General features: G+C 34.5%; 3 protein-coding genes and 1 pseudogene across 5 annotated transcripts; 3 read left to right on the forward strand and 1 right to left on the reverse strand.

Annotated features, from left to right (window-relative positions):
• Positions 1–790: 790 nt before the first annotated feature.
• Positions 791–6,856, forward strand: LOC104758457 (myrosinase 4-like). Its single transcript, XM_010481327.3, has 13 exons — positions 791–1,020; positions 1,132–1,192; positions 1,300–1,358; positions 1,444–1,519; positions 1,635–1,712; positions 1,817–1,904; positions 2,028–2,271; positions 2,368–2,486; positions 2,616–2,827; positions 2,909–2,940; positions 3,021–3,117; positions 3,205–3,313; positions 6,528–6,856. Exons 1-13 carry the CDS (start codon positions 832–834, stop codon positions 6,721–6,723), a joined length of 1,560 nt encoding a protein of 519 aa, XP_010479629.2. The 5' UTR covers positions 791–831; the 3' UTR covers positions 6,724–6,856.
• Positions 6,857–8,733: 1,877 nt separating this feature from the next.
• Positions 8,734–11,846, reverse strand: LOC104758458 (glutathione S-transferase T3-like). 3 transcript variants are annotated; one of them, XM_087497368.1, is made up of 4 exons: positions 11,398–11,767; positions 10,984–11,084; positions 9,275–9,970; positions 8,734–9,129 (listed from the first exon to the last, which is right to left on the reverse strand). In XM_087497368.1, the coding sequence occupies exons 1-3, from the start codon at positions 11,412–11,414 to the stop codon at positions 9,699–9,701; spliced, it is 390 nt and encodes a 129-aa protein (XP_087353494.1). In that variant the 5' UTR covers positions 11,415–11,767; the 3' UTR covers positions 8,734–9,129; positions 9,275–9,698. The 3 variants fall into 3 exon arrangements, 1 of the variants encoding a protein (XP_087353494.1); XR_762729.3 differs by lacking the exon at positions 9,275–9,970 and having other exon boundaries at positions 11,398–11,846; XR_015587800.1 differs by lacking the exon at positions 9,275–9,970 and having other exon boundaries at positions 11,334–11,472.
• Positions 11,847–21,779: 9,933 nt separating this feature from the next.
• Positions 21,780–22,185, forward strand: LOC109129970 (defensin-like protein 8 pseudogene; annotated as a pseudogene).
• Positions 22,186–23,573: 1,388 nt separating this feature from the next.
• On the forward strand, positions 23,574–23,741 carry LOC109129971 (defensin-like protein 8). The gene has a single exon (XM_019239036.2). It carries the CDS (start codon positions 23,574–23,576, stop codon positions 23,739–23,741), a length of 168 nt encoding a protein of 55 aa, XP_019094581.2.
• The last annotated feature ends 969 nt before the right edge of the window (positions 23,742–24,710 follow it).

Below are 24,710 nucleotides of genomic sequence, written 5' to 3' on the forward strand. Positions count from 1 at the left end.
ACTAGCAAAATTGGCCCAACACCCAATTACAGAATTGGGGATGTTACACAAAGACTATTATCAACCTTGGTTATCAATTGTTTATAGATAAGTTGGATAGAATGATTTTTTTTATAACATTTCTAAAAATTTTATTTCTAGCTTCTCCCAATCATTGATACGAGGATCATGTATACTGTTACTAATTTGTATATCATTAGTAATAAGATTTTGAACTGCTATGATTATAGATTAGTATTGTTCCGTAAAATAGGGTTAGCGTCGATACTTAGCGTCGATGGACATTCGTCATTTGTCAATAAGAGAAGTCATAGTTAACTTATGGTTTTGAAAATATAATGGTTGGAAGGAAAGCAACCAGCTAAGGAACAATACTATATTCTAAACGCAGATATGTACAAACGCACATGTATATATCGTGTGAAGCTATATAATTTCTTAACATTGATTCAATTAATAAATTGAATATTAATTTATGTTTAAGGAACATATATTCTCACGCAGCCTTGTACAGGTATATTATAATAATTAGTAAGAGAACATAGTGCCGTAAAAGTCAAATTAAGTGCACGTATAGTTGTTTAATTATGAATAATTTTCAATTTTTTGATAACATGTAGTAGTATTTTAAATTAGAAAATTAAACAAGACAGCGGGGTGTGGAACATGCATAGAGGATCAAATTCAATGCAAAATATACGTAAACGAGATTACTTGAATGTCCATGCAAGTCCCATGCACTCAAACCCTTGTATATAAACCCCTCCAAGTCCATCGTTTAATCATCATCAAAATAACCCTAATCAGCACACACACATATATAGCTCAACCATGGCAGTTCCAAAAGCTCACTACTCTTTAGCCATTCTTGTCGTTCTCTTTGTCGTTTCCAGTAGCCAAAAAGTATGCAATCCAGAATGCAAGGCCAAAGAACCCTTCAACTGCGACAATACTCTTGCATTCAACCGAACTGGCTTTGCCAAAAATTTCACTTTTGGTGCAGCTACTTCTGCATATCAGGTATATTTTGTTTGTAGGGGGTCGAGTTTTGGCTATGGCATTTTCCGTATACCTTTTTTTATTTTTTTTCCTAACACAATATCCAACATTTTTAATTTGACGCTCAACTAGATTGAAGGTGCTGCACATAGAGCACTTAATGGATGGGACTATTACACTCATAGATATCCAGGTGATCATTTGTTAACATGAGCACCTAATTGAATTGTGAGAAAAGGTATAAATATTGTAAAGAGATATTTGTGCTCATATTAAATTTCGGTTTGTAATAATATACAGAAAGAGTTCCAGATCGCAGTTCAGGAGATCTTGCTTGTGATTCATATGATCTTTACAAGGTGAGAGTCTATATTAATGACTTATATTTTTCATTTTTTAAGAATTCATTTTAGTCTTACGACTTTTCAAAATACTATTGAACAGGATGATGTGAAACTGTTGAAAAGAATGAATGCTCAAGCATACAGACTCTCAATAGCATGGTCAAGGGTCTTACCAAGTAAATATAGACACACATCAATCATTCTTCATGCATGTTTTCATCCAATTATTTAAATGATAGTAAAATCATATAAATTCGATGACTGAGCTTTGTGATTATATACAAATCTTAGAGGGAAGACTTACTGGGGGAGTGGACGAGAATGGGATCACATACTACAACAATCTCATCAACGAGTTGAAAGCAAATGGTAAATTCGAAATTCAAGTACTTTGCTTAATCATGCAAAATTTTAGTCATTTCATTATATATGTGGTCATGTAATAAACATTAATTTTACTTACTTGAATGCAGGCATCGAACCATATGTGACTATATTTCATTGGGATGTTCCCCAGACTTTAGAAGACGAATACGGCGGCTTCTTAAGCCCACGTATAGTGTAAGTGCATTATCGGCCGGGTTTTTATAATTCTAAGTATATATGCTTTTCTTTGGTTTAGCGTTATGTAACATCGCTATCAGTCTATCACACATCTCTACTATGTACGATACATAAAAATAGGGAGGATTACACAAACTACGCTGAGCTTCTATTCCAAAGATTCGGAGACAGAGTCAAATTCTGGATCACTTTGAATCAGCCTTTCTCTCTTGCAACCAAAGGTTACGGCGATGGGTCGTATCCACCAGGACGGTGCACTAACTGTGAATTTGGAGGAGATTCTGGAACTGAACCTTATACAGTTGCACATAACCAACTTCTAGCTCATGCGAAAACTGTATCTTTATACCGGAATAGATATCAGGCACATACACTGTCAATCTCTCATATATAATATATCTAGATGTCGTTTTTTCTTTTATGTGGTGTATATATTAATTCTAAAAAAATATTTATGCAGAAATCTCAAGGTGGTAAGATAGGAACAACCTTGATCGGGAGATGGTTCGCCCCACTAAACGAAACCAGCAATCTCGACAAGGCTGCTGCAAAACGAGCATTCGATTTTTTCGTTGGATGGTATATATATTTTCGGTCAACTAAATGATTCTTAAAACGCACACTGGCACGTATATAGAAAAGTTTAGTTAGATATTGCTTTTTTGTACTTATCAGATATGATATTTTTGTATCTTAAAATATATGAAGGTTCATGGATCCATTGGTGTACGGAGAATATCCAAAGATAATGAGGGAGATGGTAGGAGATAGATTGCCAGAATTCACACCTGAGGAATCAGCTTTGGTTAAAGGATCACTTGATTTTCTAGGGTTGAACTATTACGTTACACAATATGCAACCGACGCACCTCCTCCGACAGTACCTAGCGCCATAACCGATCCACGAGTTACTCTTGATTGTATGTAAAAACTAATATTTTTGTATTTTTATAGAATTCGATTATCTAAATTCATAATTTTTCCTTTATAATTGGTTTCAGTTTATCGCAATGGAGTTCCTATCGGTGTTGTGGCAAGTACCTGACTTTAATTTTGAATATGTATTTTCATATTCTAAAGATTACAACATTGAAATGACTCTTCCGTTTACAGGCTCCTAGCTTCGTCTACTATCCTCCAGGATTCCGTCAGATTCTAAACTACATCAAAGACAACTACAAAAATCCACTTACCTACATCACCGAAAACGGTATTTATATATCATTTTATATATGTTGACCACTACGAAATGTCTACATATGTGTTTCTTATAAATCTTATGCAAAAAAAATATCAGGAGTTGCTGATCTCGATCTTGGAAATGTAACGATTGCAACTGCTCTTGCCGATAATGGACGAATTCAAAACCATTGCAGCCATCTTTCTTGTCTCAAATGCGCCATCGAGTGAGTCATAATTCATCTCTAATCTGATATCTTATATAATAAGAAAAGGTTTTTTCTAACTTTGCCTAACAATGTGACACTTGGCACTCTATTTTTGTGACACATGTTTCAAATTTAACATTCTATTTTTTTATTTCACTTTATTTTATTTGTATCTTATACGGTGTGTATATTTTGTTAAAATAAAGACAATTGTTGTATAGTTTGCTTTTTGAATTTCAATATTGTTACAAAAATATATTCTTTCCATTTTTTTAGTTTTAGCATCTAATATATTCATAATGAAATCACACACAATAGAACCTAAAAAAAAAATATTGATCAACCCAACTAAAAAATATAAACAAATTGAAACCAAATAAAAATAGAAAATGGTTTCATACCTTTAAAGTAAAAACTGAAACCAAATTAATTTATGATAGACTAATTTAAGAATATAGAAGATTTTCAAATATATATATATATAAATCATATCTTATTCAATAATCATATATAACATATTAAAGACACAACTCAAATTTGTATTTAATAGTATGCTATAAGTTACAGTTTGACTGTCTTTAAAACATATGTACTTAAAAAATGGTATCATAACATAATTGTTTTATCTCCCCCAAGAATAATAGAAAACAATAGTTTCACAATTAATTTATTGTTAACTATACTATTTATTTTAAAATGATTAGAAATAGAGACAATTTATAGAAGAAAAAATATGTATACTAAATTTGACACACTTTTATTTTCATGAATTATTATAAAAAATTAGTTAGACTTAGAGTATATATAAGATATATGTTTTGTGATATCGTTTTAATTAATTATTTTAAAATTGACTTATCATATTATAAAATTATTTGTTGTCAACTATTATATTATAAAATTATTTGTTGTTAACTATTACTTTTAGATATGAAAACAAAATTAATATATAGGACAACCTAATTTATCTATCAAAGTAAGGTATTATACTTTTTCCCTTATAATACTTATCAGTTTTTTTTCCAGAAAAAAACCAAACTATAAATAAATTAATTTATCATAATTATTTAACGAACATACAAAAATTAATTAACTTTGCTGTAACTAATTTTCCTATTACTATAAAATGGTTTCATACATTTCAAAGTAAACACTGAAACCAAATTAATTTATGATAAACTAATTTAATATAAAAGATTTTCTAATATATAAAAAACTCACACTACATTCAATAATCATATATACATTGTATTAAAGACACAACTCAAATTTGTATTTAATAGAAATTTATAAGTAACATTTTGATTGTGTTTAAATTATATGTACTAAAAAAAACATAATGATATCACAACATAATTGCTTTATCACCCTATGATATAACAGAAAACAATAATTTCAAAATTTAATTTATTGTTAATCATCCTATTTATATTAAAATGATTAGAAATAGAGACAATATATATAAAATAAAAAATATATTAAATTTCACACACTTTTATTCTAATAAAAATTATTTTCATTATTTCCATATTGTAGTTCGTTTTGCTTGCTCAAATTTTTCTTTGTCTTTTCAATGTTTTTATGTTCATTTAAACATTTATACGAAAATAAATATCATATTTCCTAATAACTCATTATTGTTTTCAAACTTTTCGAATATGGAAAGTTTTTTTATCAGAGTTTCAAATTTGTTTTTCCTAAATTAAATTTTACTTTAAATCTCAAAACTTGGATAACATATAAAAACTAAATTAAATTAAAACTAAATTAAATTAAATTAAATTAAATTTTTGTCTCAAAACTAAATTAAATTTTTCTTTTAAGTTGGATATATATACATTAATAATATACTGTTCTCTTATACAAAACTTGAACTTCTAATCTTTTTCAAACTTATAAAAAATCTAATAATAATTGAACTTATAATTTGTTTTATCCTACATAAAAGACCTAAAAATTTTGGCCTAAAATATGCACTAGAAAAAATGATGCCCTAATCCTTGGCTTCACTTGCTTGGCCTATGGGTCGGACCTTGAACCATGTTTTATTTTTACTTCAGGTTGTCATATTTGTTGGTTATGTTAATATTACTACATCGTGAAAAAATGAACTATCATGATTTAATATGTTGAATATGTTACGTTTTATTCCTTTCTTATATTCTAGAATCTTTATTTTTTTATTTTTTTTTGGGTATTCATGTGGTAAAGTAGGCTAAAACTTCTTTGTATTGGACGATGCATATGAGTCTCTACATTATAAATTTAGTTTCTTATTAGTCTTCATCTTTAAGAAAAAACGTATTTTAAACTATTATAAAAAAAGGAAAATTGTATGTTACTATCATATGCTTAAAAAACCATTTTGTTAAGCTTGTGATGTCCTTTTATCTCATGGTACGATATGAGTTGCATTTCTCTATACTATATATAATTAATTTGACTTCTATAGGTTTGAGTAGTATATGCTAATTGTATATTAGTATCATATATTTTTAGGAATCTTAGTATCAAATAGCACATTTTCAAAAAACCATTTTCCTATGTCACTTTTCAATAATACTCTTTCATGTTGTTATTTTTCAAAAATACCCATTTTCTCTATATAAAATTATATTCTAAATTCTAAACTCCAAATACTAAACCCTACTCAATCAAAACTATATCCTAAATGTAAAATAGAGAACCAGACCTAAAAAAATTCTTAAAAATTATACTCTGTGTAAAAGAGGTCAAAATGAAAATGTTCAAAAAAGTATATTTGGAAAAAGAGTATCTCAAAACTGGTATTTCTAACAAATTCTCATATTAGAAAGAAGTTCCTAAATTTCTCTATATTAAAACAATAATATTATATGATGAGAAACTCGATGGGTCTCTTACCAATGCACATGCTCTAATATGTATTGAAAATTTAAAGGGAGAAAAAACCATAAACACTTTACTATGAAATCAAAAGTTTCTCCATGTATTGAAATAGTCTAATACTATATATAAAAGGAAAACTCATGTAACATCAAACAAATGAACCAAAAAAAATTAATATGATCAATATATTTTTAAAATCATCATTGCTGAGTAAACAAATTAAAACTAATAATCTCCAAACTACTAAAATTGAACAACAATATAAGTTAAATCCGTGCGTAGCACGAGATGACTTCTAGTATATATATATATATACTTCTTTCAGAGTATCATAAATGTTAATCATTTTAAATATATATTATAGGGATGGATGCAACGTAGCAGGATATTTTGCATGGTCATTGATGGACAACTACGAATTCGGAAATGGTTACACTCTCCGTTTTGGTATGAATTGGGTCAACTTCACCAATCCTGTTGATCGCAAAGAAAAAGCTTCCGGCAAATGGTTCTCTAGGTTCATCGCAAAATCCCTTGTCCCCACCAAACCTGGAATGTAATAAAAAAAAATTGTACTCTATGAATGATTGTTTTTAACATCTTTACCTAAAACCTTACTATACGTTGTAATAATCGGATCTCAATTCCGGCCTTATTGGTCAGTTCATAAATAAATAAATAATGTTATATTAATGAAGTTTCTATTCTATACTCTTTCTATATGTATAACATGACAACAAGTCTTTTAATGTGTTATAGTTTGACATCATTGACAGCTCTGCATAACAATAGCTCCTAACCAAGTTTTAACTGTATAAACGTGTAATATCAAAATCTTCTAAGACTATTTTCACTAGAGAAATTCATATAAATTGCTCATAATTAAATTAATTATATAATTAACATTAAACTAATCAAATCAACTCACTAATACCTTTAAATAAAATCATTCTACTAGATAACCCCTCTCAATGTTGCTTAATTATTAAAATAATATTTTTAAAAATAATTGTTTATTATTTATCAAATTTTAATAAATTATTTAATAATCTAAAATGACAAAACAATTTATCAATTACTTATATTACATTAAAAAGAAAACAAAAATATTTTACATAATTCATAAATATTTTACAAATTTTACAAAATCGAAAAAAATACAAACATAAATTATAAGAGAAAAACGGGGTAAGAAAAAAACACAAACATAATTCTATTGTTGGGTTGCACCAAATTTTTGCCATATATTCTCAACCAAGTCTTTTTCAGACGTTCATGCATTTTCGTATCACAAACATCATTTCGAATACCCATCATATTAGTACGAACATCATTTCAAATACCATCATATTAGTGAGATTCGTTGGCCTATCTGTAGAAAATGATACATACACTTGAGAAGTTCCGCTTCCTTCTCCCTAATAGAACTCCGATGGATCGTAGAAACTGTATTCATGTCATTCGTCTTCTACTATCATGTTATGCGATATGATACATGCTCTTATTATCTTGCCTATTTTTTCTTTATCCCAAATAAGCGCGGAATTTTTCACGATTGCAAATCGAACTTTCAAGACTCCAAATGCACACTCTACATCTTTTTGGCATGATTCTTGACATTGAGCGAAGAGCTGTGCTTTTTGAACCTGTGGAAGTGTAATTGATTGGATGAAAGTTTCCCATTTTGGATAGATACCGTCAGTGAGGTAGTATGCCATTTTGTATTGTCGTCCATTGACAACATAGATAACTCTCGGAGCTCGACCCTCTAGTATATCATCAAACACTGGTGAGCGTCCAAAACATTGATATCATTTAATGTACCTAGGGGTCCAAAAATGTGTGTCAAATCCATAAATCTTGCAAAGCCACAGCCTCTAGTATGATTGTCGGTTTCGAGATCCACATGAATATTGTCCTTTCCATGCTGTGGGACAATTCTTCCACTCCCAATGCATACAATCTATACTCCCTACTATTTTGGGGAAACCACGTTGTTCTCCAATATTCAGTAATCGTTGGAGGTCTTCCGCTGTAGGCCTTTTGAGGTACTCATCTCCAAAAAGTTTTACAACTCCTACAAAGTTTTCAAGGCATTTGTGCGCAGTGGTTTCAGCGAGTCGTAGATATTCATCCACCGCATATGCCGCACATCCGTATGCCATCAAACGAATAGCTGCCGTACATTTTTGAAGTGCGGAAAGACCGAGCCTTCTAGTAGCATCTCGTCTTTGTCTGAAGTACGAGACTTAATTCTCGATACTATTAACAATACGTAGGAAAAACGGTTTGTTCATTCTGAAGCGACAACGGAACATACCCTAAGTGTAAGTTGGATTCTCACTAAAATAATCATTCCATAACCGAATGCGGCCTCCTTCTCGGTCTATATTAATGTTCACTCTTCTGAATACTGGAGCTGGTGGCTTCCGTATGAGTGCACTGGTACATAATCTCCTCCACTATAATGTCAACTTCTCCTCCACCATTTCATCAACTTCTTGGTCATAACTCCAATTTGACATTTTGTTGACAATTTTGAGATTAATGCTTATAGATTTTGTTGACAATTTTGTTTGCTTTTGTAACAACGATTGTGTGTGTGATTTAAAAACAAAAAAAGATGAATACAATGTGTTCAATATAAAGGGAGAGAAGGGATGAGAATACAAAGGGAGATAAGTGATGAGAACGAGAGGAAATAGTACAATATGTGTTCGATATATTGACCAAGAAAGACATCCTACTACTTGACAATAAAAACAACGCAACATTCACTGGTTACTTTCTTACAAAGGACCTACTACTTGACAATAAAAACAACACCACATTCACAGGTCACTTTATAACAGAAGAACTCTTCATCAGAAGCTACCACTTCACGGGTTACTTTTTCCCTAGTTAACAAGACGGCTTCACCTTCAGTAGACAACAAGACAGCTTCACATGTCTCTTGGACAAACAACCTGAAAGAAAAGAAGAACACAATGTCAGATACTAAAACACAGTTTGCAACAAAACCAGGACCAATAAAGTAAATCTCATGATAAACACAAGAACACAAGAACATGCAACACATATATCAAAGAACAAAACAGAACAAAACATAACCTAAGTGTGTGTCAACATTTGGTCAGTTAGCTTGTCTCCAAGTGCGACTTGAGCTGGTGTAAGGTGAGCCTTGTTAATGAGATGGTCTAGCACTCTCATTCTGTCTTGCCTATCTTTTTAGCCTCTTGTTCCTTATCCTTCATGGCTATAATCCTATCTAGCCTAACTGCAGAACCATCCTTATCATCATTACTCACTGCAGGTTTCTTACCTTTCTTCTTGGAAACTTTAACACTTGGAGACCTCATCTCAGCTCCAACATTCGTTGAGTTGGATGAGTATGCTCCTTCTGCATCAAGCTTACTCCTCTTAGAGCTAGAGTCTTTAGTGTTCCATTTCTGATCATGCTTGAGTTCCCTCCAGCAATGCCCTATAGTAAATGGTTTCTTCATGTCATTCTTGTAAAGCTGATTTGCCACAGTCATCACATCATCCTTCTTGCACTTGCTTGTGTGTAACACCCAACAAACTTGTTCACTTGGTGGTTTATCTTGTTCCACCTAGCCTTACATTGCATAGCCCCTCTAGTATTTGTACTCGATGCTCCTTCACTTGCTTGGAAATAGTCTTCAACCCTCTTCTCATTACTCACTATTGGGTCTTTGCTTGTATTTAACCAAGCACTTATAAGATTTACATCCTCATGGGGACTCCACCTCTTCCTACTACCTCTGCCTCCATCTTCTTCATTCTCATCTACAATAATCTCAATACAGTCTTCAATGACAGATGGGGTGTTAAAGGTAACAGGCTGAGAAGAGAATGGGGAGCTATATTGGATAGGCTGAGAAAGGAATGGGGTGGAACTAGGAACAAGAGGATAGTCATAACTGTTAGAGTCCTGTTGACAATTCAACAGATCCAGAAAAGTAGGTGGAGGAAAACTGTAAGGGCTTCTAGAAAACATTACTAGTGTACTAGTGAAAGGGTTAAGTTCAGGGTTAAGGTAAGGGTTAAGGTCAGGGTTTATATTGAACTAACTGTTTGTTAGACAGAGAAAGATATACTCAATATACACAGAAAAAAGTTTTCACGTTTGTAATGAGTGATTACCAAAGAGATATACACTTTTTAGTATATCTCTAGGAGTAGATAACTCAAACAGTTTGATTTACTTGAAAGATTTGTAGTTTAAAACTTGTACAGATGAAAACATTATTTTAATCTTATCTAGCTTAATCACAAAACAGACATGTGTATATATAACACTATATTTATACTTATGCAGAAAGCATTTCAGCTTTTAGTTGCATTATATCTTATCAGATATGATAAGATATGATGTCTGTGTATCAAAAGTATTTCAAAAAGCATTGCTTAAAGTCAAGACTATTTTCAAATACAATCATAGAGACAAGTTTATTTTTCTTTTTATTAAGAACCAACCCAAACAAATTTTGTCACTTCAGACTACATAGAGATGAAAATACTTTCAAACTATATGAAGTTTTGTTTTTCTAAACTGAACAAGCAAATTTCAACCAAAATGCATACATGAAACTGTTGAAAACCTCAGACTTTACTCAAAACACAACTAGATTATCCTATGGGACAACAAACAAAAAAATGAGAATGTATATGGATTTTAAGCTTCCTCTATAATCTGGACTAACACATGATTCAGCCTAAGGGACAAGTAAAAGGATTACAACTCAAACACAAAGACAAACATAATCAAACAAGAAAAGCTGAAATCTGCAGATGCATACCTTTTGGAATAAGAACCAAAGAAAACTCTGCCCATTCACACCTCTCTTCACCCAAAGGACCTCTCTCTGCAGAATGTACTCTTACACTAGTTGATAAACACCTTTCACAACACAAGATAAAACCAGTCAATACTAAGCATACAAATCGACAGAGAAACCATCAAACAATGCATACAAATTTGATGATTATATTGAAAGCTCAACACACGATTCATCAGTGTACTCCTAAACCCGTAGCTCACAATCTCAAAAGTAAACCCACGGTTAAAGTGAAACCCTACCACAATTCTCTGATTAAGCTGAAATCCTAAAACTCAATACAATCGGATTGTAAACCCTAGGACTCATACCCTACACTAGATACACATTATGGTGAGAAACCCTAGCATTTAAAGGCCTCCAGAAATGCATTACAACGACATGCAGAACATCGAAGATGTGAAGATGAACTTTGCGTGTCCGATTTGCTAGCCGGTGGACCTCACAGTCCCCTTTAAGGCCATTAGAGGAACCATCCGTCATCGTTATTGCAATCGGAAATCGATGGCCATGAGAAGCAAATCGTCAAATTGGTAGGAATATGGATTAGAAACCAATCCACACAAAAATTGGTGTCAAAGACCAAGAACCCTCGTGTTTAAGCCGGAAAAATCAAATGATTCAAGGTGAATCGATTGATTTCTATGAATTTGAGGTTAATCGCATCGCCAATCGCATTTCGTCGAGAGATAAAAAAAAGAGAGACTGTCGCGAAAAGGAAAAAAAGAAAAATGAGAAAAAAAAATTATGTTTTATACTAATACAGGAGCCAACCATATCTTGACATGTATCGTGTCTTATTGATTCCTTCCGCTTGCTCTTTCAGCATCGATTCTCTGATTATTGGGCTTAAATTTGAGTTTTTATATATATTTTTCGGCCATAAAATCTAAAGAAATCCTATTAGCAATTCCTAGTGAAGATAGTCTATAGTGATGAACCCCTATCGAAGAATCCTAATGACCAATGTTTTTAATTCTATTTACTCTCGTTAGTTTCACTACTTCCTTCTATTGTTATCTAATTTCATTAGCTAGTGTGACTAATACTCTAAGTCAAAAAAAAAAAAAAAAGATAAGAGTTTTCTATTTTTCTTTTGTAATGGTTTTTGTAAATGTCAGGAAGATCAATTATTAAGAGAGGAAAATATAGAGGGTGAATTACTCAAATGTTACTCATTTTAGGTAATATTACCAGAATCTACAAAAAACTTTTTTTATTACTAGAATGTTTCGGGTATTTTCAAAATACCCAGCGTGCCTTTGTTTTATGTTACCGGAAAAAACGTTATTAAAAAGCGCCATTGCCACGTCAGACGCCATGTCAGAAATCGCTGACGTGTAACCATAACTCAGCCGTAACGCGTTACAGAGTATGTTGTGGCTGAGTTATAGGTATGTTGTGGCTGATTTATCGGAAAAACATTTGAGTAAGAGCGGACGGCTGAATTATGAAAATCTGGCTGAGTTATGCTCATAAGTCAGCCAAGCATTACGGCTGACTTATTAAATCTGGCTGAATTATGCGCATAACTCAGCTGTAGTTACGGCTGAGTTTTCAACCGATGATTGAGTTGTCAAAAATTTGGCTGAGTTATCACAACGACACGGCTGAGTTTTCAAACTTTTGGCTGAGTTATCACTACGACACGGCTGAGTTACCATTTTCCGACTGGCTGAGTTATGAAAAACGGCTGGCTTATGAGATGTTGTTACGGCTGAGTTATTGTAAACAAACAATAACTCAGCCATGATAGGCTGACTTATTGACAACTCAGCCATTTGACGGCTGACTTATTAGCAAAAGATTAATTACTAGAATGTTATTCAGTTACGGCTGACTTATCAAACGATACGGCTGAGTTACATATTTTCAGTTGATGAAGCGGCTGATTTTGGCAGCAATTTTTTTTGCTTTTTAATTACTGTAATGTTTTTCATGTTGTGGCTGAGTTTTAATTAGGCCGAGTTATGGTATTGTTTGATGGCTGACTTGCCACGTCGGACGTAGCATCCATGTCAGCATTCCATGTCATCATCTTTTTTCTCTGGAAATACGAAACGTCGTTCGACTCTTGTTCTTCAACTGGTTAATAAGTGAACTATTTACCTTCTTATTCACCTTGTTCTTCTACTTCTTCTTCACTTTCTTCTTCACCTTGTTCTTCTACTTCGTCTCCACCTTGTTCTTCATTCATGGATTCAGTTCCGGTACTAGTTGTGTCCGGTAATTGGATAAAGACACAGAGATATGTATTTAACTCCGACGATAGAGGGTGTATAGTTGTGCAGATAGAAGGAGGCACAACACACGAGAAGCTTGTTCTTGAAGACTACGGATTGGACTCGTTTAGCCATGAGCTAAAGATGAGCTACATGTTCTCGAACAGGGCAATGAAACATATGGCACATGATACTCCACCAGTTTTTGTCTCCAATGATCGACAGTTGCAATGTTTTTTGGGGCTATGGAAAACCGATCAGCTACGTCTCTGTGTAGAATTTTTGGCAAAAGAGTCTACAAAAACTAGTGGAGCTAGAGGAAGTATGATTCGGTGAAGTAGAGACTCGAAAGCAGAATCTACATACGAAGTGTGCAGTGGGTGATTTGAAGGCACTTGTTTTGATTATGGTAAGATCATTGACAAAGAAAACGAAGAAGAAGAAGAAGAAGCTGTCGAAGTAGCATCTGACGAAGAAGAAGATGATGAATTTTCAACCCGATTTGATGTTTTCGACGACTCCGATGGTGAGTCATCTGATGACAAGAAGTTTTCTATATTGGGCAAGCCTCAAAGTAAAGTGGAAGACCCACCTACTCTGCCTCCTCAGAAGAAAGCTCATAAAGATGATAACTTTGCCGGATCGAAGATGAACCCGGAGGCTATTAGGTTGGAGGTGTCAACGCTAAAAATTGCTGTAGGACAACGATATAATAGCAAAAAGCAGTTCAAGAATCACGTGAAACTTATTTCGGTTAGGGATGAATTTGATTTTAATGTACCAACCTCAAATCCGAGACAAGTGGTTTTTAGGTGTTGGGTTAAAGGATGTCTTTGCAGAGTTTGTGCATCTGTACAAGGGGATGACCCGGATTTTCATGTTCGTGTATACGATTCGGAACACACATGTTCTGTGACGAAACGTTCTACTAGATGCCGCCAATCAACAGCTGATGTATTGGCAGGTCTTTACAGGGACTATCTTGGTGATCTTGGTCCGGATGTTAAACCTAAAAGTGTCGGATTCATTTTCAATCAGCAATTTAGTCTAAAGGTAATTACTATGTTTCGACTGACTTATTGATAATAATGACTGAGTTATAGTTATGTATAGGCTGAGTTATTTACATTTTACGGCTCATTTATTGATTATTTACGGCTGACTTATTCGAATGTATCCGCTGAGTTATATATATATATTATGGCTGATTTATTAATTTGTTGGTGTCAACAGATGGGTTATTGGAAGGCATATCGAACGCTGCTGAATGCAAGGCAGATCAATCATGGAACTCCTGAGAAAAGTTTTAGCGAAGTGCCTTCTTACATATACAAGTTAAGGAGGGAAGGCATATCGAACATCTTGGTGAAGTTCAAAGGAAAACATTTGTTCCCTCTGGTGAAAAAGGGGCAAAGTGTTTTAGGCTAACTGATTTTAATGAGGCTTTCAATGAGATTGAAGCACGTCATCCCGAACTACATGGATACCTCCAACGAGCTGGTGTCCGAATGTGGGCGCGTGTTCATTTCCCGGGTGAAATGTACAATTTAATGATAACGAATATTGCAGAATCAATGAACAATGCACTGTCAAATGCTAGAAGTCTTCCCATAGTTTGACTTCTAGAATCGATACGGGATATGATGACCAGATGGTTTTCTGAACGGAGAGAGGATGCAAAATCGCAGCTAACAACGCTCACTCGAGGTGTTGAGAAACTGTTACAGGTAAGTTTACATAAGTCAGTCGTCAATGTTGATAACACAGTCATAACAGTTACATAAGTCAGTCGTTATTGTTTATTTATTTCAGCCATTACCATTATAGTTTTCATAACTCAGTCATTGTTGATTCAATAACTCAGCCTTAATTGTTTCCATAACTCAGCCTAAAACGTTTTTTCTTAATAGGACCGTGTCTAAAACGTAATTGTTTTCATAACTCAGCCTAAAACGTTTTTTTCTTAATAGGACCGTGTCACCGCAGCAAGACTTATGGAGATACAAACGATTGATGTTGTACATGTGTAAGTGAAATATGGATCATCTTTCCATGTTGTAAATTTAGAAATAAAAAGTTGCACATGCCGTCGTTTCGACCACGAGAAAATACCATGCATCCATGTAATCGCAGCTGCAGAGCATATGCATGTGTCTCGTATATCCATGTGCGATCCGAAATTTAGGAGTGTCGATTTGGTTAACGGATGGGCTGGTTCAATCATGCCTCCAGGTGAATCATTCCCTGCTCTTGAAGTTGTGGATAATCAGAAGTACTTGCCTCCGATTGTTTTTAACCAGCCAGGAAGGCCAAAGAAGCGTAGGATTAAATCATCTCTGGAAGTTGCCACTGAAAATAAACGCCCTAGGAAGCAACACGCATGTTCGCGATGTAAGCAAGTTGGGCACAATGTGAAAACTTGTGCTCTATAGTTAGAGATTTATTTTATTTTTTGTTATTACTCATCTGTCAAGTTCTATAACTCAACCATCACATGAATGGATAACTAAGCTATAACTCACAATAACTCAGCCATAACATGAATCGACGAGACATTTCGTCCTGTATCACGATAACTCAGCCGTCATAAAATATAACTCAGCTATATAATCAGTCGTATAAATATCAGTTGTTTGTTTTCATATTGTTTCTTTCGATAACTCAGTCATAACTCACTATAACTCAGCCATGACATGAATCAACTATATCTTTCGTTTTCCGGTAAAACTATAACTCAGCCGTTAAGCTATAACTCAGCCATAACATGAATCGACTATATCTTGTTGGACAAACTTCAAACATAAAAATTCACTTCATCCAAACAACAACAAAAATATATATATAATAATAACGCCTAAACGGCAGATCTCTGGTCGAGGAGCCCAATCCAAAAGTTTTGCCACTAACCCTCTAGCGTTCTGGACGGTCCTGCAATCGCAGGATGGGAGCTGGGCCAGATATGTCAGTCTCCAATGGTTCCTCCACTACGAGTTTGTTCACCGCAGTTTGCCAGATCTCTCGTTCCCGTCGTAAGGCCTCTAGCCTTTCGATTGGCAATTCGGAGCCTCTGGACATCATGTCCTCTATAAAGTCACATGGGCCTTCAAGAAGATGGCGCTCGCGGAAGGCTTGACCCGACGACTCCAGGAAATTGACGTATCGGATTAACCTAGTCAAGCAAGCTCGATAGGCCCAGACATCCGTCACGAACAGGAAGGCGGTTTCCCCCAGGGGTTCGCGATCGCCTTCCGGAAGATCGGGTACATCCATCCAATCGACCAGTTCTTTGCACGCCTTGTGCTCATTAAGTAGACGGACCATTCGCCAGTGTGCCAAGAAGTAACCTTCGATGATAAGGTCTTCCAGGACTTGAATGGTTCCCTCTAAATGGTAAAACGATGGAGCTGGTCAAGTTTCAGCCGAAGCGTCCGAATATACGCGCCCATCCTTTTTCGCCGAGCTTGGTACTCTCGGAGTTCTAGCTGAAGGGGAGACACCCCGGGGTCGACAGTATTTGAGTTTGGAGCGACCTCACGAGATCGGGACGTCTCTCCTACCTCCTGTGGGATGGGATTTTCTGGCTCCCGATTGTCGGATGCGGCGGCTATCCTTTCTCGGGCCTGTCTCAGCCATGCAGATCGAGTAGTTCCTGGCATCCTTCTATTTCTTAAATTTGTGGAAGTTAGAATGTTTTATTCCCCCAACCTTCAACCCTATTTATATAGAGTCATGGGAGGTAACCGCTGCTGAGTCCACCAATCATACTGCAGTGAAATTTTCGCTGTGTCCCGAGAATAACTATAAAAGACCGTGCAACACATTTAATGAAACGCCATATCATGATAACTCAGCCAGATAATCAGTCGTATAAATCAGTCGTTTGTTTTCAATTTGTTTTTTTTGATAACTCAGTCATACCTCACTATAACTCAGCCATGACATGAGTCGACTATATTTTTTGTTTTCCCGTAAAGCTATAACTCAGCCTAATAATAGACGCGACCTTTCTTTTGATAACTCAGCCATATAGATTGTTCATTTTGATAACTCATCCGTTATTCACTATAACTCAGCCGTCACATGAATCGACGTGACCTTTCGTGTTCCCGTAAAATATAACTCATCCTCAAAGTGAGAGTAGATACTAAAATGTGGAAGCATGAAAGGTGGATACATAGAATTTTCACATTGTTTGTTTTCATATCGTATAAATCAGTCGTTTGTTTTTATATTGTTTCTTTTGATAACTCAGTCATAACTCACTATAACTCAGCCATGACATGAATCGACTATATCTTTTGTTTTCCCGTAAAGCAATATTTTGGCAAGTTAACCTAATAATAGACGCGACCTTTCTTTTGATAACTCAGCCATATAGATTGTTCATTTTGATAACTCATCCGTTATTCACTATAACTCAGCCGTCACATGAATCGACGTGACCTTTCGTGTTCCCGTAAAATATAACTCAGCCTAAAAGTGAGAGTAGATAATAAAATTTGGAAGCATGAAAGGTGGATACATAGAATCTTCATATTGTTTGTTTTCATCTCGTATAAATCAGTCGTTTGTTTTCATATTGTTTCTTTTGATAACTCAGTCATAACTCACTATAACTCAGCCATGACATGAATCGACTATATCTTTTGTTTTCCCGTAAAGCAATATTTTGGCAAGTTAACCTAATAATAGACGCGACCTTTCTTTTGATAACTCAGCCATATAGATTGTTCATTTTGATAACTCATCCGTTATTCACTATAACTCAGCCGTCACATGAATCGACGTGACCTTTCGTGTTCCCGTAAAATATAACTCAGCCTAAAAGTGAGAGTAGATAATAAAATTTGGAAGCATGAAAGGTGGATACATAGAATCTTCATATTGTTTGTTTTCATATCGTATAAATCAGTCGTTTGTTTTCATATTGTTTCTTTTGATAACTCAGTCATAACTCACTATAACTCAGCCATGACATGAAATCGACTATATCTTTTGTTTTCCCGTAAAGCAATATTTTGGCAAGTTAACTTAATAATAGACGCGACCTTTCTTTTGATAACTCAGCCATATAGATTGTTCATTTTGATAACTCATCTGGTATTCACTATAACTCAACCGTCATATGAATCGACGTGACCTTTCGTGTTCCCATAAAACTATAACTCAGCCTCAAAGTGAGAGTAGATACTAAAATGTGGAAGCATGAAAGGTGGATACATAGAATTAGCCGAAGAAAAAAGGGACGTTTAATACATGAAAAAAGATGGGAAACTAGACGAAGAAATGGAAAATAATTATTTTAAAATAAACAGAAATTAGAGTCACGAATTGATAAGGTAAAACTGGAAATCACTGCTGGAAACCCTAAAGGATCTCAGAGACTTTGAGGGACAACCACAGAAGGTAACATTTTTTGCACCTGATTTCATAGTCTCCATAGCGGAGAGAATGGAAACCATAATCCAAACAACACATCACAGCACAAGTGGGTGAAGGGACTGGCGGGCTGTCAGCAGGATAGCGATGGGAGGCTGAGTATGAGTTTTTCCGGGCCATATCGAAACAAGATAAATCATCCAGAAAATAATTACCGGTTACAATGGCATCCGAAGACATCAGAGGATAATGATTTGCATCAAACAGCTGGAGGTAATGGACGGCCATAACCTCATTCCCTTGACAAATACTTAGTACCCCACAGGCTAAGGTGGTATAAGCATCGGCCGGTGCAATACGACTGAGAATATCAATCCCACGCTGGATATCTCTATCCTCAGCCACAACCCTTAGCCCTTCAAAGTAAATGGTAATGGGGTTGTCGGCGTCAAAGCATTTGACGAAGAAAGGCATGTGCCACCCTTCAATTTGGAGGCCACCATCAGGGGCATTGGATGTGTTGATTTCTGATGAGGGATCAGTACAAAGGCAATAGATAGCAGTTGTCTTTAGAACTTCTTTACTGTACACTGCATTTTTCTCCCTACGACCAGCCCTTAAAATAGAACCAAGTGCGGTCCATCCACCATATTCTGCAACAAGGGAAACGATTTTTATGAAAACGTCGTCGGAGAGATCCGGCATCTTGGGTGCTAGAGCGGACATAGTGTTGTAAAAAATAATTTTATTCTAGTTCGTAGTTGAGAGGTAATAAACTAAAGTAACGAGAATACTTGTATATATACAGAGATGGAATAATAGTATATTATTTGGTTGGACCAGAGTATAAGAAAGTTATTTGGAAGATGAATTTCGTTTTCCCGTAAATAAATAGACTAATAATTTTATTGTTAAGCAATATTTTGGCGGGAAACCATATTGTAATAGACGCATCGACGAGACCTTTACGGATTTCTAAATACTATAACTCAGCCGTCACATGAATAAACGAGACCTTTCGTTTTCCTATAAATACTATAACTCAGCCGTCAAGTCATATATATATTTCAGCTACCTACTTTCAGATTATTCCTAGTGATAACTCAGCTATCCCTTACTATAACTCAACCATCACATGAATATACGAGATCTTTCATTTTTCCGTAAAACAATAACTCAGCCATTAAGCAATATTTTGGCGGGAAACCGTAAGTTAACCTAATAATAGACGCGACCTTTCTTTTGATAACTATAACTCAGCCATCACATGAATCCGTAAAACTATAACTCAGCCGTAAATCAATATTTTGGCGGGAAACCATAAGTTAACCTAATAATCGACATGACCTTTCGTTTTCCTATTGTTTTTCCTTTATATTCTCTTAATTCATTATATCGTTTCGGTTTCTTACTCATTGTATCGTTTCCTTTATATTCTCTTAATATATTGCACCTACAAATCTCCTCTACAACCAATATCAATATATCCTTCGATCATTGCATATGTAAGTCTCCTCTCCATCCCCTCTCAATCTATTGCATATTTTCCGATCATTGCACCTATCAGTTGGTGACGGTTGTTTTTATTTTGATAGCCAAGCTATGGACAGAGAGGGTTCCAGTAGACCTCAAAAACGCAAGGCAGACGAAGTAATATCGCCAGCAAGAGTCCCAGATTACGAGTGGGAAGAGGAATCACTATTGGCCGTGTCCGAAGCCTTTTCTCAGACAAGAGCCGCGGCCGAGGCGGGGTCAAAGCATCGCTACACAGAAATTCTGCGTATGATGGATGAGCATATGAAGAAGAAGGAAGAGAAGACCGTCCTCGTGCATCAAATGGAACTAATCGACGCTCAACTATCCCTACTGAATCAAATCTTGGGTGGAGAACTTGTCGACTTAGCGACAGAGCACAAGAGGTTAGAGGAGATGAGAGAGATTGTGGAGGCCGATGCTGACCAGTGTGTGGTTCTTCCTCCTCTTGATTGGGATTAACTAAAAGCTCATGGTTTCTCCTCCTCTTAATCGGTTTTTAGAAGTGAATTCCATTGTAATGTCATATCTTCTTCTTTATGAACTCTGAACTTGTTTTTTTTTTTTTTTTTTGTAATGTTTCATATTAATCAGCCGGTATTACGATAAATCAGCCACTAAAGATTTATAAATCACTATAACTCAGCCGTCACATGAATCGTTGAGACTTTTCATTTTCCCGTAAATATTATAACTCAGCCATAAAGTCATATATATCAGCCATTTACTTTCATATTGTTTCTTGTGATAACTCAGCCATACTCACTATAACTCAGCTGTAACATGAATCGATGAGACATTTCGATTTCCCATAAATATGATAACTCAGCCGTCAAATCATATATATTATTCATTTACTTTCAAATTGTTTCTTGTGATAACTCAGCCATAAGTCACTATAACTCAGCTGTTACATGACCTTTCGTTTTCCAGTAATGGTTATAACTCAGCTGTAAAGCAATATTTTGGCGGGAAACCATAAGTTAACCTAATAATTTTAATATTCAATTGTTGGCGGGAAACCATAAGTTGACCTAATAATATTAATATTCAATTGTTGACCTGAGTGATGTTCTTCTTCTTAAAAACAAAAATCCCCAAATGTCGAATGCTTAAACCCTAAAAAATCAAATTCTCGTAAATCATGAGCAATGTATCTGGAGATTCGAGTTGTGCATCAAATGTCCGAGAGAGGACGAGGTACAGTTGTTGGCGTACCTAAGAGATGTTGGTGCGGAGAAGCAATCGTGGCCAAAAATTCGAAATCGGAGTCAAATCGGCTCCATTGAATATTGGAATGCTTTCTATCTTACATGTATTATTAGCTTAAGATTATTTGCTTTTAAAAAAAAATGTTTCCTAGATATAATAACATACTTCAGTCAAATGAAATAGATAATGATGTATTAAAAGTTCGTTTTAGAAAACACATGTCAAAAAGAGGTATGTATATCATAAGTATATTTTTAAGAGTTGGTTATCAAAAAATTTAAAATATTATGGAAGATAATGAGTCTTTGTTGCCTCTATATGTATATAATGCCACCAACAACACTTATTATTCCTACACAACAATTAATTATTTCCAACGATCTCTCTATTCATACTCTCTCTATCCAAAAAATGAAGCTCTCTAACCGTGTTCTTTCAGCCCTTCTCTTGATCTCTTCTATCCTACTTGCTGCCACTACAGGTTCAATACTCATGTCATGTTATAGTATCTAAATTTTCATACATACAAATATTTGAATTTAGTTGTTAAATCATAATGAGTATACATTTTTATTATAGACATTAATTACTAATTACTAACACACATATCCTGAAATGTGTTTATATGTATATAGAGATGGGTTTTGCGGATAAAATATGCAAGCCACAGAGCCAACATTTTACAGGTGTGTGCTTGAGCAATTTCAGTTGTGCCATCAACTGCCAACTATTTGAGGAATTTGAAAATGGTCAATGTGAATTCGACGGAGTCTTCCGTCGTTGTTTATGCTCCAAACCCTGTTCAATACCATCATAATATTATCAAAAACCCAGTTGTATTTTGGACTTCTCTCTTTAATAATTGCTACGTGGTTGTTGAAGAATATACATATATATCTTGGATTAAAAACACTCTTTGTTAAATTTGAGTTCTTTATCTTCTATTTTCAGATTTCGTTGTTCATGAAAATAACTTAAAATAATATAAATTTACTATAAATTAATTAATATAGTCATTTAAATATTAAAATAAACTTTTCCTTTAATTTTAATCAATGTTATATCAAAAAAAAAAGCTTATATAGATGTTCTCTTGGACTAACTCGTTGTGTTTAAATTATTACAAAGTAAAAACTGAGGATCGATCTACCTTCCATGATAAACATATAGAAAATTTGGTGATACCACATTTTACAACATCTTTTGACATTCGTCAAAAATCTAATTCAATGACACATCATATTCTAATAATCATATACTGATCCCACATAATATATATTTCATTTTATGGTTATAAACATATTACAGAAAAAAGCATATATAAGTGTAACTCATCTACATTAATCAAAATTAGGAACATAATTAGGCTAACCACTTTCGTGTCAAGTGAATTGGCTCAGACTTCACCAACCTGACGTAAATTTGTGCCTCAAAAGAGATTCCAACCCGAGAAATCAAGCAAAAACATTTCTATGTCCACTATATCCCGAGTCTCTTAGAACAATACTCTGAACAGAAGTTGGATGTCTCTCTTAAATACTGAGCTCCATATTGGTCGAAAAATTTTGCCGGACTAGTTGTTTGCAAAAAGACAAATAAGTAAATGAGGACCATAATGGAGATCGAAATAAGAGTGTCAATATATATATTATGGAAGATTTGTACCATTACATGGTGTGACACCCCGATTTCAGGGACATGCGGAGATGTTTAAAAGAATTGGTTTGGCCACCTATATCACCAAAGTGCACTTATCTTTTTGGTCAAGGATCCTAAGAGAACTCTAGAGTTAAAGCGTGTTTGAGCTGGAGTAGTTTCAAGATGGTGACCTTCCAAGAAGTGATTGTCGGAACTGTGCGAGTGAGGACAAAACACAGAGAAAGATCATGTGATGATTTGTAGGGACGGCAAACAAGTCTTTAAAGCCTCCCAGACGTAGCAAATCAACCGTCGGATATGGGTAGGCCCGCAGGCCTAGTGAGAGAATGTGAGACCCATTTAAGAAAGTTTGGCCCATGGGCCGGAAGTGGACATGGGTCCACTAAGCAAGGTGACGGTCGGAGTGTTACACATTGCCTCCAATGAGGGGCTGCAAGCAAGGATGAAAGAACCAGTTGTTATATCACAATTAGTATACATTTTTATTATAGACATTAATTTCTAAGTAACACACATATGCTCAAATGTGTTTTTAAATATATAGAGATGGGTTTGGCGGAGAAAATATGCAAGACACAGAGCGACCGTTTCTCAGGTGTGTGCTTGAGCGATAACAATTGTGCCATCATCTGCAGACAATTTGAGAAATTTGAAAGCGGTCACTGCGAATTCGAAGGAGTCTTCCGTCGTTGTTTATGCACCAAAGCCTGTTAAAGACTATCATAATATTATCAAGAACCAGTTGTATTTTTGATTTCTATTATTAATATTTTTTGTGTGGTTGTTGCAGAATATATCTATATATATATATATATATATAATTATAGACACCCTTTGTTAAATTTATGTTTTTATCTTCTATTTTTGGATTTATTTGTTCTTGAAGATAAATAAAAAATAATATTAATTTACTATAAATTAATTAATATAGTCAGTTAAACGTAAAAAAAAACTTTTTATTTAATTTTAATCAATGTAATATTCAAAAAAAATCTTATATAGATGCTTCCTTATACTAACTCGTTGTGTTTAAATTATTACAAAGTAAAAACTGAGGATCGATCTACCTTCCATGATAAACATATAGAAAATTTGGTGATACCACATTTTACAACATCTTTTGACATTTGTCAAAATCTAATTCAATGACACATCATATTCTAATAATCATATACTGATTCAACATAATATATATTTCATTTTATGGTTATAAACATATTACATAGCCAAAAACATATATAAATGTAACACATCTCCATTAATCAAAATTAGGAACATAATTAGGCTAAACACTTTCGTGTCAAGTGAACTGGCTCAGACTTCACCAACCTGACGTAAATTTGTGCCTCAAAAGAGATTCCAACCCGAGAAATCAAGCAAAAACATTTCTATGTCCACTATATCCCGAGTCTCTTAGAACAATACTCTGAACAGAAGTTGGATGTCTCTCTTAAATACTGAGCTCCATATTGGTCGAAAATTTTTGCTGGACTAGTTGTCTGCAAAAAGACAAATAAGTAAATGAGGACCATAATGGAGATCGAAATGAGAGTGTGAATATATATATTATGGAAGATTTGTACCATTACATGGTGTGACACCCCGATTTCAGGGACATGCGGAGAGGTTTAAAAGAATTGGTTTGGCCACCTATATCACCAAAGTGCACTTATCTTTTTGGTC

This window comes from Camelina sativa, chromosome 17 (assembly GCF_030686135.1).
Source record: "Camelina sativa cultivar CO46 ecotype springtype chromosome 17, ASM3068613v1".
In the NCBI taxonomy this organism is placed as follows: domain Eukaryota; kingdom Viridiplantae; phylum Streptophyta; class Magnoliopsida; order Brassicales; family Brassicaceae; genus Camelina; species Camelina sativa.